General features: G+C 35.3%; 1 protein-coding gene across 1 annotated transcript in view; it reads left to right on the forward strand.

Annotated features, from left to right (window-relative positions):
- The window catches only part of ADGB (androglobin), a 141,090-nt gene that overhangs the window by 113,400 nt on the left and 10,932 nt on the right, over positions 1-16,758 (forward strand). The window contains 6 exon segments of the mRNA XM_085310817.1: positions 411-610; positions 1,717-1,828; positions 10,054-10,219; positions 11,754-11,925; positions 14,328-14,436; positions 15,673-15,781. Coding sequence (XP_085166943.1) covers positions 411-610; positions 1,717-1,828; positions 10,054-10,219; positions 11,754-11,925; positions 14,328-14,436; positions 15,673-15,781 — 868 coding nt within the window.

Consider the following 16,758-nt stretch of genomic DNA (forward strand, 5'->3'; position numbering starts at 1 on the left):
ACAAATTTTATTAAATTAGAAGAGTTCCACAGAAGACCAATTATGCAGACGAAAAGACTATCTATATTATGAGATATATAGCAGGTGCTGTGGTGCTAACTAGGAAGAAAGTGTGGATTTTATGGAAATTATTTTATATACTTTATGAACAGTAGCAACAATTATATGTATGGTCTTTCAAATTTCTTGTTATTTAGTTTGAAGAGATTTGTGATTTGTATGCAGAAAAAATCAGGGTAGTATTTAGTATGAGCAAAATTTTAACAGGAATTTCGTAAGCATAACACAGCATGAGAAAATTTATTATAATAATACTTTTTTCTTATAGTTTCTGCTGGCATTGTTTGGCTCATGCTAATAGTTCATAGACTTACTGGAAACTGAAGACTGATATTTTTATCTTCTTGCAGCAAGCAGAGGCCAGCTTATTCAAAACACCACAAGGAAAGAATCAGAAACTGGAGGATTCAAAAAGAAAGGTTTTATTCCATCTCCGAAGAGTACCAAATCTTCTATAAGGCCAGGATTTGTACAAGAAGATCCAGCTATATTAGAAGATGAATCTTTTATTCTGGTAAGCTTTGAAAAGAAAGTTTAAAGTCCACAACTGGTAAGAGACTGCATATCATAGGGATTTTGGGGGGGAAAGTGATGAAAGAGTATTGATAATTTTTTTAATAAATGTGTAATTCTGCTATTCTGAGATGAGGAAAAAGGAATCCAAAATTAAGATCATTAGCAGCTTCTGAATGGGACAATGGAGGTCACGTGATATGCCTATATGAATAACCAACTAACAAGTGGTCATAGGTACATTTTTATTTTCAAATCGAGGATCTTTGAATGTTCTTCATTTGCCAAGTCCAACTCAAGTTTAACATAACTTTCATCTAAGGGCTAAAAAGCATCAATAATAACTTTGAATAGACTTTGAACTTATAATGCTTCAGGGTGAGTGGTCCTTGAAATATTAAGGTAAGAGAATGCCAACTTTAATAGTTTTACTAGAGAAACATCTATTGCCAGTCTGTTTAGCCAATTGCTTAATGTAACACACAAAAAATCTTCTACTTGAGCCCACAATTTCTTAGAGAGTGACATCAAAATCATATATTTCCCTTGACTTCACCTACTATTATTWATATATTAATTATATATAACTGTGATTTTTCCTGCGAATTGAGATCAATTTCAAAAAAATATTCCAAGGAAAAAATGATTGATTATTTACATATAACTTTCAGGGGTGTGTTCCTCTGACTTAGAACTAGCTTTAGAGTGGAAAACCAATTTTTAAAAAGACTGTTGGAGTCATTTCCTGTTCAGTGTACATAATGTATAAAAATAACCCTATTACTCCATTGCAAATGTAGTCAGAATTGAGCACGAGCTTTGGTGCTCTAAGCCCGATAGTAGGTCTTAACGTCTAAGACAGAGGCTTTATCTCAGCGCACCATGTATCTAGGAAAACGTTACATGAACATCTTTACAGGAATGTGGTTGCAACAATCTACAAGAATTAAAATAAAATACTGTGACATTAACGCTGTGTTGTTAAGCTTCTTGTGAATACTGCAGTGTGAAAGCTAGTGAATTAATTTCATTTTTCATTCGCTGAGTTCAGTAGCTAGCAGTTTGCTAACCTATAGGACTTTTGAACGCTTACTGTAATTGTTATGTCACCAGCGTATTAACATGTTGCGTTTTGTTTTACAGTCTCACGAGTATATTATACAAGCATTGGTGTTATATAATAGCTGGCCACTTACTGAGAGTGAGATTCTGTTTGTTCAGGAACTGAAAGAAATGGAGAAAAATGAAGTCAAAGGTATGTCACTCTAAGTATATTAAGTGTGTCGTGTTATAGTTTTTTAAAAAAATTGTTACATTGCTGCAAGCCAAGACAACACAATATATATATTTTTTGTTATTCACTGCTTAAGTGAAATAATTAAGCAATGAAGTTATTTACTCTGTGGTTCATAGAACTGAAGCTTGATTGCATGATTCTGTAACTTCAGTTCACAACTGAYAGAAATCAGAATGTGGTCTGCAAAATGTACATGAGGTTCTTACGGCYTAGCTTTAGGAAGGCATCTAGAATACATGTAGATGCAAGTCCGCTTCTACAGTCGGAAAGACTTGGCAAGTGTAGTATAAACGTACAGTGTTCTGACAACTGCATCCAAATATAGAGGTTGCTACTGAAACTACAGAAACGTATCTGCTGATTACATAAGAAAATACACCAACAGAAGGGAAAAAAGTCCTGTTCTTTTGCGATATGTGTGTTAGTTCTGTGCTGCTGTGAGAAGAATCCAGGCAGGAGGCCTGGGAAAGGTCACAAATATAAGCTGTGTATTAAAGTCAGGAAGAGTCAGAGAAATTACAGATTTTTTTTTCTTTTTTTTCAGATTCTCTTAGAGTTTTTTGTTAAGTGTTAGGAAAAAAAATCAAAAATAATTAGGATTTTAGTAAGTATCTTAGAAATGAGATAAATGTTCCACATTTTCTTCTCCTGTAACCAGTGGAGCTGGCACAAAAAGATTTAGATCTTAAATACAGATGCACATAATGGTTAGAGAAAATGGTAACGAAATGTGTGTACATGTCAATACATTAACTTACGAGTATCTCTCATACTTTAGCATACTCTAATACTAAAGTGTTATTTATTAGTCATTCTTATAAACTTAAAGCCTTCTAAAGCTGTAGTAGTTGATTTTGGTTTAATGGCAGTAGCATTTGTGAAGACCAGTGATTTGCTCTCAAAATTGTTTTTTTAAGTGTTTCTCTGTTCTATCAAGTTTGTTGTATCTCTGTACCTCCTTTAAATATGTTTTTACTTTTGAAGTTACTGCTTGAATCTTTTRTTTCTGGAGATTTTTCTAGTATTTTTTAGGATTCTCCACATACAAATGCACACATGCACACCTCAGAAGCCAAAGAAATGTATTGTACTTAAGGTATTTGTTTTAGAAAAGTCCCCTTTAGTCTGATCCATTTTAATCTATTAATTTGTCACTGAGCAAAATTCATAATGCAGTCACAAAGCAATAGAAGTTCCCTAGAACAATGAAATTTCAACTGTTTGGTTAGGCCATGTAAGAATAAACTTCACACTTCATATATGCAGCACTTCTAGACTCCATGTTAGCAATTTACACTGTTAGCTGATACAYAGAAGATACTTGGTGGAAGGACTAGTTGCTTGTTGACAAGTGTTTGTAAATAAAAATATACYGTATTTGCTTGCAGGTCACATTAGCCTTCTCCTTAATATATTTAAAATATCACTGTCATTATAATATACTGTTTCAGGATCAAACTCTGCTCATAAACTCAYGCATTCAGTTTTAATTCAAGTACTACTAGATTTATTATTCGTTAGTCATCACAGCTGACAATATCAGTCACATAATATGTAGCTTCAGAATTTAGACCTCAAAAATTGTGGATTGATACCTGGCTTGTTGATGTGGGCACTTACGAATATCTGCATGAGTGCAAATGGGACAGGTTGCATCAAATTATGGATGCCCACTGATCTTTTATTTTTGTTTAGAGCAGAGTAGAGAGTAAGTGTTAGAAGCAATGACAATAAACAGTAGCTAAGAGGAGGCAGAGTTACAAAGGACCAGAGAAGCTAGAAGAAAGAGTTCACATATTCTGTGGAGTAGAAAGCTCTGTAGACTCAAGAGGGGCAAATCTGAGTAGCAGAAAGAAAAGAAAAGATGTGAGATCCATAGGATGACTTGAGTGATGAAGGTTTTCTCTGTCAGATATTTTATAAGCATTTGGAAACAGTCAGCAGCATATATCAGAGGCTGTGTTGAAGGGGAAAAGAGAGGAATCAAAGATGACTTTCAATTTGTGGGTGTAATGAATGGTACCGCTGGCAAAAGTGATGAGGATAAGAGTTGTAGGGGAGATTGCAAGCATATGTATATGGTTRAGTTTTGCCAAAATCAGGTTTTGTTTACACTCAGTAAGAGAAGGCAGAACACACCTGTAGGWAGACTGGTTTGAAGGAGACACGTTTTCAGGTTCAATTTAAATAGGATTAGATTTATTATTTGTTAGTTGTCACAACTGACAGATCATAAATGGCAAAATGGGTAATTTGTGGGCTATTACTGAAGCCTTGTGCATGAAAGGAATAAATTGGAGAGAGAAAGAAATACAAAGAGGAAAAATAAAGCTAAATATAGACTTCCATGTGACCTYCCACGACAGCTGAGAGATCTGTGGAAGGTGAGAACGTGACAAGAAAATTAGCAGAAGGGCTAAGGGAAGGCAGACATAATGTCAAGCAAAGGCATAACATAAACATGCAGTTCAAGATGTTAGAGCACTGATGATCTCAAAGATGATGAGGATGAAATAAAAGGTTTAGGGTGCCAAGGAGTCAGTAAGGTAGTTATTATTTGTGTGTATCAATTTAGTAATTATGACATGTTTTTTGTTAATAGTTTAATCTTTCTCCCAGATGATGATGATCCCTGCAGAACCTAAGACAGTGTTTCCACCATTCAGTAAATTTTCCRTATCATTAATATTAAAGTTTGATAACTCTGTTTTTCTGTTATATCTGAGATAATGAGAAATATGTCATGAATTCTTTTGGTAAAAATGGATGTGGTGTATCTACTGAATTCTTCTTAGTCACTGTTTGCTTTATCCTGTCTCAGAAATATATGCATGCTCAAATTTGCTCAGGAAGATTTGRTCTTTATTCATGAGTGGAATTTCTCACTTTTATTTAGGTGATAGATTTTTTTTTAAAATGGCTGGTTTCATTTTTTTTATTTCAGTTACCCTATAACTGAAGTTAGATATATCAGCAATAATCGCTGACATACATTATTTGTTTTCTTGTTTTACAGATGACTGTGGTATTTGAGATTTTTCCAGTCCTTTTTCAGCTAGTGGTCTAGAACTTTACAAAAATGTATATTGTTAGTGTACTGTAGTCTCTAATCAGTTTTCATAATATTTGAGGAGCTATGTCATGTAGCCTTACAGGTCTGTATACAGACAATTTTTTAAGCAGTTACTTCATCAGCTTTTAATTATTTACATTCTTTGTAAGATCATCTTTGCTTCCTAGATGAGTACATTTATTCACATTTTGCTTTTAATGATGAACTACTTTATGCAATACACATTCTGTTACATTGTGTTGTACTTCTGAATTGGTTACAAAGTAATACCTTGCACTTAACATACCAGTCATGCTGCTGGTGTACATCCTTTCATGTAACTATGCTATGGCCTGAGGTTAGCTAAATTACAAGATTCTTTGCAAGTTCTCAGYTGTTATTACTGAAGCTTGTCAACATTGTCAGTGCGAGTATTTTCATGTTCACTTCARTATAACAGCATTCCAGTTCACTGTTTCCCTTCGCCATTTAAATTGGTACTTAGACTCATTTATAGGCAGCCAGACTCAAGCTAGCAGGCAGAGATAAGGAGCCCTCTTCCCTTGGGATTCTTTTTAAGCGTTGAGATTTGTATCCTCTCATAATTGCTGCTTTTCAAAGTAACCCAAATCCATTTTGCATTTCACATTAACTGGGTCTTTCTGTTTCTACAAGGATACCAATATACTGTCCTCGCATAGAACAAGAACCAGATTGCTCAGGTCACCAACAGTGTTTAAAACCAATGTATAAACACTAATATTTATTGTATTTAGTACTTAGCATTTATTTTATATAACCCTGTTAATAGTAATATTTATCTGGAATACTTACTATAGATAGCAGGTATTTTAGACTAGGTATTTTGGAACAAAACAGCCTTTAATCATTGAATCTTTTTCTGATTGTGAATGAAAACAATTTGAAAACTGAACTTTAGCATTTAAGGCTGTTCTGTCAGCACCAGTTTTCAAACACACAATTCATATAATAGCAATGTTGGTACATAACCAAAAGACACCCTCTCACTGTGATTTTTAAGAAAGCTACGGTAAGCCAGGTGGAAAATTCCTGCAGTAAATCTTCACCATTTCAGATACTGCTTTTTCACATAAGGCAACAGTGCCACCTGGAGTAAGTTTTGTATTAAAGCCAACTAACCATGGCAAAAACATCTTCCTTTTTAAAATTACCGTTTACCAAAGTCTTTTAAACTACTCTCCTTTTTGATGAAGACCCATAGTACATATAGTGCTGTAAATAATAATTATTAATTATTAAGAACATTTTTGAAGAAAGTAAGCTCTCCAGCATATAGATGTTCTGATAGTTTGTATTTTTTGGTCTTTGTTTGTCTTCACTTTTTTCAAAACCTTAATACTGCAGTTTGGCATTAATTGTTTTTGATAAGAAGAACTGGAAATGTTAACAAAAGTTACATCATGACTAACGTTTAGTCATAATTATTAAGTACGAGATCTCATTGAGTGTTTTGTTAAATAGTATATTGCAAAAGCAAAGCATTTAAAAGGCATYAACCAGAAAAAAAACAAGTGCACAAGAATTAGAAAGTGCCAGGTAGGTTGTTATTTTTACAATTTTATTTTTATTTTTATTTTTTTTTCCATTGGGGCCTGTTAATGAGGCAACTCTTTTATGGAAAAAAAAAAGTAAAAAATAAGTCCTGGATTACAATGCGTGTGCAAAAGAGGAAAAATTAAYAGACAATCTTTCAACTGCTAAAACTAATCTGAGTTATTTGACTCAGACTTGACTTTTGCAAACAAAACTATTTTAAGATTGGTTTTCTGTATATGATTTTCAGCCATTGTCTTTTGGAGGTTTTTTTTGGTTTTGCTTTTGTTTTAATAAGTTCAAGTGTTTTAATATGCAGCTGTAACAACCAGTTGAATCATCAGTATGGGCTGAACACTGACAGTAACATGTATTTTACATATTGCTTTAGTMAACCCAAGAGTATTAGATGTTGGTAGGAAAAGGCTGTCTGTCCATCTAGGAGAGCAGCTGGAGATTGGATACATACACTAAGTAGAAGAAGTAGGTTTGAAACAGGAGAACTTTCTGGATCTTACCAGAGGCAGGATTTCATGGGATGTTTAATCAGCTGTTCAATTCTCCCTCTCTTTTTCTCTTTACAGTCTTACCTTTCCATAGTAAGTAATCACTTGTCTGCTGTGGTGTTCAGTGAAGTAGGGAAAAAATAGGTTACCAAGGAAGACTGACAGTACTAGATTTTTACAACATGAAGATCTCTAGGCCATGTTCTAAACCCACCCTACTGCAGAAGCAACATTGGTGGTTTACTGCAATCCTGGTGCAGTTTTACTGCAGTTTTGGTGTCTGCATGAGCCTAGCTTTAAAAAGATTTTTAATGTTGCTATTCATCCAGAATCCTTCTCAGAGTGCAATCAGAGAGGGTAAAGCAACTTCGGAGCTTCTCTACCATCTACTGGCCAAATCTGAAAGTCTTTTGTGGGCCAAATAACAGCCATTTCTGTTGCCTACTGGCTGTTCCTACCAAATGCTTAGAGCCTATTTCAGATAAAGGGAGCTTCATATGTTATCAAAGAAAACTTCAGGAGACTCATTTATATTCTACCTATGAATGACATGAATTCTCTGTCATTTGAATTTCATAAATCAGGAGTAGCTGTCTGTCTTTCTGAAAAAGAGACTTGCTCTATCTCAGTCTGAAGTTACGAATTACAGATAGGAGTCATTTGGTGAAATTATTTAGCCTGTCAAAGAACATCAGACTGGACAATCACCACTGTCCCTTCTGATTTTAGAATAAATGAATCTCTGAATAAATGAATGGGAGGTTGTGGAGAAGTTAATTCTAAGAGTTTCTACCAACTGTTTGCCATCAGTGCCAACTGACACCATGCCCAAGCCTTCCTAGATGCCATCCATATAAAACAACTGCCACAGAGAGTTTGCAGTGATTGGTACATAAGCTCTGAGTTGGAATTCAGCCATGGCATTTTACTTTCCTTATTGTCTCTCTCCCTTTCTTTTTACCTCATCACATCCCGGTATGAAGCATTTACCTGGCTTTGGCCTTGGGAAAAGCCCAAAGGAACTACTCATGGCTCCCTCACATTAGAGTAGGCTGCATTCTGTGTTAGCAAACTGCAGTCATCTCCAGGGGTTGATCCCAAAACAGGTGAGACTGCCCTCTCTATTGAGGCAGGGAGGACAGCTGGGGGAAGCCAGCTGTCAGCTAAGAGAGCTGAACTGAATCCTGTTCTAAGCCTCCATACCAGGAATTAAAGCAGAATGGCTTATGCCCTGTCATTTCATAAGTTCACTTGCTCTTTACTAACTTCCAGAAGTAGATAAGCCTAGAGCATCAAAATGTTAAAAAATAGAGTTATAAAGTCCTTATAGAAGCCAGCCAAAGTCTGTGGTATCCTATGACATAGATGGTTTTCGTCTAATATCATTTCACTAATGACACTGAATTCTCTTGAGTGTTTGCATAAACAATAAATATTTTATCTTTAAAAATTAATAATTCACTGAATAATGCATGCATACAAGCCTGATTTATTGTACTAATATGCTATGATAATATGAAATTAAATGGAAAGCCATTTATGTAATGATGTTRTACCCTCAAGCAATGCCGTCAGTATTTATTTTATATTTGCATTTCCTCTGCAGTTGTTTTATTATCTTTAATATTTGTGGAGACGACTTTAATTTTTACTTTCTTTCTTTAATATATACTTTTGTACCATTGAGTCAATTTAAAACTAGCACATTAGTGCCATTATACATTATTTAAATAGCATGAGGAGCTGAAAATAATAATTTTTATAATTTATATAAAAATGCACATATAATACCTGTATATCATAGTTATGTGTATTATATATGATTATAAATAAATACATATTTGTGTATGTTTTATATTTACCATTTTATATTTTCATATAGCCCCAGGCATGACATTGCAGATCTGATCCAAAGCTCATTAAAAATAGTGGAAAATCTTCAGTGAACTTGGGATCAGRTCTTGCACAAAAGTGAAGAGGGATTAGAAGAGCATAGCATTAAATGAAAGGTGCATTTTAATTAACGTCAGATTCTAAACCAGTCACCCATTTCCTGTTTTTCCAGGAGAAATCACCTGTTTGCTTGTACGGACTGTAGGTTTTCAGTATTTACTTTAACATTTCAAGCAATATGAAGTTCTGGTGAAACTGCAATTTCTGAYTCAAATCTTTAATCTTTCTTGTAGTGTTGTGGGTCCAGGCCAGGTTCTTTCAACTGACGTGCTTCTTTTGCTATTAAAGCTATRTACTCTTGCAGATTTCTTTATTTATTCCTTTTTTTAAACAATAACATGTCATGCAAATAATCTTGCTAACAGTTCCCACCAGCTAAGACAAGGCAAAATAAAAGTGTTAGGAATGTCAGTTCTTGGCATCTTTAGCATGTCTCATACATATAATATGTACATGCACTAATTAAAAAATTAATCCAAAATGTGTTCTGATTGTTCTGAGACTGATCACTTCGAATTTCTTAAGTTAGGTATTTATCTAATCTCAAATATGTTTCATTACCTTCACTTYCTTACATTTTTGGTGCATCTTCCCTTCTGCTCTTCACGCTTTTGGGCTCACTGAGTTGTGAGACAAGAGAGAACATTGGCTTTACCTACTCTGAGCTTCTCACCTGCCTTGGTGCATAGCACTGACAGAGATTTTATGCAGACTGTGTAGAAAAACTAAAACTCACACTGTGGTTCTGTGGACTACAGCCTTCTTTGGACTGACCCATACACAAGACAACAATGCAAGGATCGTGGCAATCTCACAGTTCATTCTTGGGTAGAGTGCTATTTAAGAAAAACAGGGATGTCAAAATATGGCCACCTTGAAAGTCTGGTTTTAAAAGTTTTTCTGTCCCCAAATTCTTTCTTGGTCCAATAATGAATTGTAGTGTAGTGCTTAACAGTAGCAACAGTTAACTGATTTTTTTTCTTTCCATGTGCCTGGTTTGTGTTGTTATTTCACCCTGGATATTATATGGGGAAATATACCTACGGATGATGATGATATCCTCTAATTCATCATTCGWTTTAACTACATAGGAATAGTACATGGGGAAAAGAATGAGGAACACAGTTTCCCCCAAATGCTTGATTATTCTGAAGGACAGAAACGTGCAAGTACTCCTAAATCATGCAGAAAGACAAAAGATAAAGTAACTGAGAAAACAGAAAAAGAAAAGTGCAATAAAGGATCACCTGCATCTCGATCGGAATCTCAGGTGAGAACAAATCCAAGAAATGTATGTTTTTCTATGCTCTGCTTTGCCACCTGTCTAGTTTTACACCTGAGAAGCATTAAACTACACGTGTAAAACATACATCATGCATTTAGAGATGTAATGTGCCCATTTCCGTGCTTAAGTGTGAAGCAAACCACAGTCTTTTCTTTTTTGAGATCTGGTTTCTGTCTATGCAGGTATATTAAGTTGCCTTACAGGTGACCCATTACAGTTACAGGTGACCCATTACAGTTGTTCACTGTATGGACTCTCACAAGAATCCAGAGAGATGAAATTCCTATTTTATATATCTATAGTGTGTTACCATTGTCACTAGCTTGTGGGTATACAGTGGCAGAAAAATTGGTACCAACCTGCTTGCAAATTCTTCTTCTCTGTGGTAGGATAGTCTGAGTGTTATATGGTTGACCAAAAAGCTATTGTATATGCATTAAAAGGAATAATGACCTTATGGACTGCAGATGGGTAAATGGAAAGCAAAGAAGAAACTTTAATTCCTCCTTTAATGGTATTGCTTTTGATGGGTTTTTTGCTGCATCATGAGAGGTAGTTCAAGAGGAGRTCATCTCCATAAAGCTTTTCATGAAGAAATCTCTACTGAATTGTTTGGTTAACTAAACCTGCAAGCCTCATAATGATTAACAYGCACACCTGATCATACAGAGTTCTGAAACAGTGCCTTAGCCCTTCTTCCAGAGCAGTCAGGGCTGTTGTAGTTTAGCCTGTTCACCATGAAAGTGTGATACAACTTCAGATCATGTAAGATTTTTGCCTTCAGCTCCAATTCTGTGGTATGCTGTCATGGTGGGATGACAGCTCTTGGGAGTTCTTAACTCTACCACTACAACAGAAGCAAGATTCAAGATGAGACAATGCTTGAAGATAAAGATAYCTACCTTTAGTGTCAACTAAAAGCTGAGCTCTCTACTTTCAAATCTTAGTCTTTAAGCTTCTGTAGATGCTAAACTTCCCCAAGATGTGTGCAGCACAAGATCTCATTCATCAGTCAGCAGCATTGTCTGCCACACATCAGGCACTATTCAAACCATATGTTTCAGGGAAAGCCATGCCTCAAAGTAGTCTAGAGAATTTGGGAAGTGATTAGAAAGAATCTTATGCTCCATAAGACAGAGCAAGTTGTATTTCTACACAAGAAATCCAGTTAAAAATAGTAAGAGTTATGGTAAAAAAGCTTGTGGAAGAAACCTTGACAGGAAGATAACACAACTGCATGAAAAAAAGGYTACAAAATACTCCTCTTGTTCAGCAGACAGTTGAGAACAGGGAGTGTGTAGCATGCTGTATGTGAGGGGGAAAGGCATCTAAACAAAACACCTTAAAGAGCTTCTAGATGCTGTGAAGTAATTTTCCTTGCCTCTAGTAGCCCCTATGTAGCTAGTAATGTGTGGTAAAGTCTCTCACGAAACTTACCAGGATTCAGAAACATAACTTTATCCTAAATAGTGGTAATAGACCAATAAATACGTTTAGTTGGCTTATGTTTACCATACCTCACTTTCAGCAAGCTGCTCCAAGCAAACCGTACTGGACCTTACGCCTAGTTAGTGAACAGAGAGAGGCAGAAGTTCTGGAAGTGAAGAAGGACACACAGAGAGCAGCTGAGATCAAAGCCATAAAACAAGCATGGGAGTCTGCAGAGCCAGGAAGAGCTGTCAAGGTAAGCAGAGCTTAGTCTTTGCAGAAGCATCGTTACACAGTCCAGAAGCTGTTGTGAAGGAGGAGCATTTGAAAGAATATGGATCTGATTTCAGGTGTTCTTTTCACCACTCTGTGGAAGGCAGGGAATTTTACACAGCTTAAAGAATCAGAAGTGCTGGTGTCTACGAATTTTGGGCAAAAATCCAGATCGTCTACTGCAGACCTTTTTACATCACCAGACCTTAGATTTTTCAATAAATAGAAAAGTGTTTTCTCAGAAAACTCACTACCTCTACACAACTGCAGAACTGCTGCTGTTGACACGTTGACTGTTTAGCTGCTTCCAGCCAGAAATACACTGGTTGTAAACATGCCAGTGTATTTCATTCCAAACATGCTAGAAAGACTTTTGTTGAAGAACTGGTGTTTGGCGATATCATCATTCAAATTATCCCCTGGAACCAGGATTCCCAAATTCATGCTTGATATCAGGTACTCCTGAGCCTGTACATGCTTCTCTGTATGAACCCACTGTTCTGGAGAAGCAATACTAATTCAGATGTGTCCGCTGCAACTGGGATTGTTTTTGACACTAGGCATGCTTAAGATGGAAAAATACTACAAGTCATTTATAGCAAAGCAAAAGGTTGAACTGCAGATTCAGAACAAGAAGACCATTAGCAAAAAAGGAAAATAAAATAGAAAAACACGGTCTTAGAGTATACCTAACAGTCATCCCCTTACACCACCATCACCAATAACCATTAGTCCAGCTTAAAAGCATTTTGTCTTTTGTATACTAACTTTCAGAAATGAATCTCAGTCATGGGTCTTCCCACTTCTGGATTTTCTTGTTTCTGTTCAGTGTATCTGAAGCTCCAGAAACTTTCTGAGAGCGCTCTATTAAACTTTGATCTAAGGAGAGGTGCCTTACCCTGCGGCTTTGATTGGCTGTGCTGAGACTGAAAATGCAAATGTGATGTCCTAAAGATTGGCTGAAAATTACAGTTCTTTGATGTGTAAAGAGTCTCTTCAAAATGCTGGTTCTATCACCCTGTTTACCTTTTTTGCTCAGAAATTCAATTGAATTGCTGTTGAAAACTTCCATCCTGAAAGCCTCTTATGTCTGTGGCATTTTTTTGAAACAGTTATCATCAAGGAAATTGCAGCAACCACATGTAACCATCATCTAACAAAACAGATATCTAACTTAAGGGTCTGCTGTTTGAATTAAGTAATTTCTCTTTCCTTTCTTCTTGATCTCCCTGCCCCAAATGTCTGCTTATTTCAGGGGTTATGTGCCCTATGTCTCTGGGAATTAGACGCCTGACTCTTAGCTGACACTTGGTACCTCTGTTCATTCTGGCAGTCTGAACCCTTAAGAGAAAGCCCAGCAAGCTCAGATCATCTTTTAAAAAAGACAGGCATTTTGTGGCAATATGGTGATGCCTGCTTTTGGCATCAAAGATAATTGAAGCCTGAAGGGGGCTGCAGCTCTAGCTCCCATTTCTCAGAAGGAAGTCCAAACCACCAAGCTATAGTAGCTCTTAGGAGGACAGGAAATGCTATTTCCCTAAGGAGATGCTGCAAGAGGAAGTCTGACCACACATTCAACTATGAGGGAACAGGCCCTGCTTCCATGATTTTGTTTGTTCTAATCTAAAGATTATGCCTTTCAGCAGTTCATTGCACAATGATCCTTAGTGTAAGTATTTCATGTAGCCAAACTGAGTTTATGGCAACCCTACCATCTTTCCTGATTCCTGTCCCAGGCAGAGTTTTATACAACACTCCAGTGTTCAGCTTATCAGCAGCATCACTGTCTCATGTGGGATGTGTACTAAATATAGCCAAAATGCAATGAAAGGAGAGAAACAACTCAAAACGTGTTGCCTACTTTCCATCTTACTGAACTACCACTTCACAAAGGTTAACTTARATGTTGTTATTCATATACTCTGGAGACACTTGACATAAATTACCAATGCTAGTTTATTTCTCATCAACACAACACATTAAAAATAAATAACAAAAAGTTTCAAAATATTGCTAAAGAAATTTGAGSTTTAATATTAACAAGTTATTAGTTCAGAAAAAAATGTCCTACTCCAGATACGCCTTGAGTATGACCATGACATGCAACACAGTCCTCCCCTGTTTACCTTCACCCTTCCTCATCCCTCACAATGGCTCACTGATAGTATTCCTGTTGTCATGGATGGTGTTTTCATAGATCTGACCAATGAAATACACTCACCAGTAATAAAATAGTAGTATCATATCTCAGCTTGTGTGAGACATGTACTGGATTCAAAGATTTATTGTCTTATTGATCACTTAGTTTCCTACTTTTGAAAATTCTTTGAGATTTAAAATATTCAATAAAAGTCTTCTAATCTGGACTAAAACTTTGATCTCTAGGCTTTTCAGGAACGCATGCAGTTTATTAATAAGTATGTTGTGAGAGGTTCAGAGGAGCCCATAACTGAGAATGAGGACAGAAATTTAACACCTAGTCCAGGAGAAAGAGGTAAGAATTTAGCTTTCTATCAAGCATTTCATCTTGTTCATGAGCATTGTAATTAAAATTCATTGCATTGTTCCTCTTGGCTCTTGGAGGCAGCCAAGTTACCCTTAAGCAAACTTTAGGCAGTCCTCTAGTACTAGATTTTAGCCCTGAATTAACTTGGAATATTTTTGGAAATTCATTGAAAAACACTCCCTCAATTCCAAGTTTGGTAAGAGAGGTCATTAGTGTAGAAATACCAAAGTTTTGTTTAGCATCTGAAATAGCACGTGCAAGGGCACTATGACTTATTTATATTTAATAAAGTGAAATAAATTTAGTATTCCCATAAGTAGTCCCCATTTAGTAGTCTCATTTAGTATTTAATTCACTTTAATAGTTTGTTAAGCTCATTCTAAGACTGTAGGTTGACAATTTTAAATCAGAATGCTTCCAGTTACCTTTGTTATACTGTAGTTGCTGATCTAACAGTTTTTTTTTCATTCAAAGTTTAACACTGAGAGGTGGTAGGAACAGTGAGAAACATATTCAGTGTAATGACTAGCTTTTTATTAAACACTAAATATTAAAATGGAGAGATGGGCCAGAGCTACAACATTTATGTCAGGAATCCAGTACCATGTAGTCTGAGGAGAGCTACAATCAAGATTTTGCATTCATCTGTTAAAAGAAGGGATTAATTCAAAACCTGAAATCTGAGTTTATGCTAGTTTGGGGCCTATTGTAATCATAGACATATGAAAATTTTTTTAATAACCCTTTCATTTTATCTGCTCCAATACATTGGTCCTTTTTCCTTTGAACTAGTATTTCCTAAACTAGATCTCTGCCCAAAGGTTAATGTAATTTTTAAACTTTACACAGGACTTTCCATTCAGATTTTAACTGAATGCTTTTTTGTTTTTTCTCCAAAAGAACATGATTCCTTACTGATCAAAAGTTGTTCTCATGTTCTTTAAGCACTTTAAATTTGCTATACATACTTATCTTTATACTGCCTCATGAGCAGTATGTATTTAGTTAAGATACATATATACATTTCTCTCTGACATACTTTTTGCAACTTCTTTGATTCTGTCATGAATATTGGAAATAAAAATTCAGAAATACTTTATCTTTTCTAAGCTATGTCTCTCATATACTAGTGTATTTTGCTGAGCAAAAACAGGAAAAAACTATATAATATAGAAGGAGACTCTTGGCACAGCTGAATAACCAGTTTAATCTATGCTGTTGTAGATTCTATTTCTCTTACCACTGAAGAGAAACCATCACAAGCAGCTACGGATTCAAGCTTACAAATGCAGCGAAAGAAATGGGAGCCTATAGACTGTAGTGTCTACATGAGGTAAATTGCAGCAAGTACAATTAAATCCCAGTGAAATATAGAAATAAAAGACTAGCTGAGAATTTTGATATATAAGAATTTGTAAAGGCAATATACTGTTTGTGCAACTCATTCTTAACTGGATGCAGGATATGGTATTATACATGTGAATTTGAGCTTTTCTTTTACATTTCATTGGTGTGAGCTACAATTCTGTCACATACTTGTTAAAATTGATGTGAAAATCCTGGTCCATGTTTTATCTGTCCYTTATGTTGTATACCCAAAATCACATAGTAGAGAATGCAGAGATGTAGATGTTATCTAGACGTGGTTATTAGCTTTGATTTTTTTTAATATGGGTGCTGACATACATCCCATTCCAATTTATATCCTTTATTTAACATGGTACGTGTAAAAGGAGCTGAATTATCACACTGTTTGTAATGAGAATGTGACATAAAAAATTGAAGAAAATACATATGCTGGCTGTATGTATGTATGTATGCTGTATATTTCAGTGCTCCTCTTGAAATAAGTGCATATGAAGTTTGTCAGCACGTAATACTAGGAGCAAATTATATATTTAACAAAATATATTTAACAATTCATAACAGTTAATAACTGAAATAATTATATTAATTACATTTTTATTCAAAATAATTATATTCTTTATTCTATGTGTTAATGTAAAGCTATTTACCTAACATGCATGCATCTCCATATTTGCTGTATTGTAGTTAGAACCCATTTGTATTCAGGGTGGCATTTATGCAGCTCATTGATTCTCAAAAGACCTTAAAACATGCTGAGTAATTCCCCAAATTCAATTTTAAATTGAAAGGGAAACTAGATTTATATTGAAGTGAATAACACTAAAACAGTAGAAAATAGGGCAAAATATCTTGCACAGGCTTTAGTTTTGTAAGCATTTCATTTGTCTTCAACTCGTTAACCTTTACACAAGTCATTTAAGTCAAATTTTAAAAATATATTAT

This window comes from Rhea americana, unplaced genomic scaffold, assembly GCF_003343005.1.
Source record: "Rhea americana isolate MKP2758 unplaced genomic scaffold, rheAme1 scaffold_108, whole genome shotgun sequence".
In the NCBI taxonomy this organism is placed as follows: domain Eukaryota; kingdom Metazoa; phylum Chordata; class Aves; order Rheiformes; family Rheidae; genus Rhea; species Rhea americana.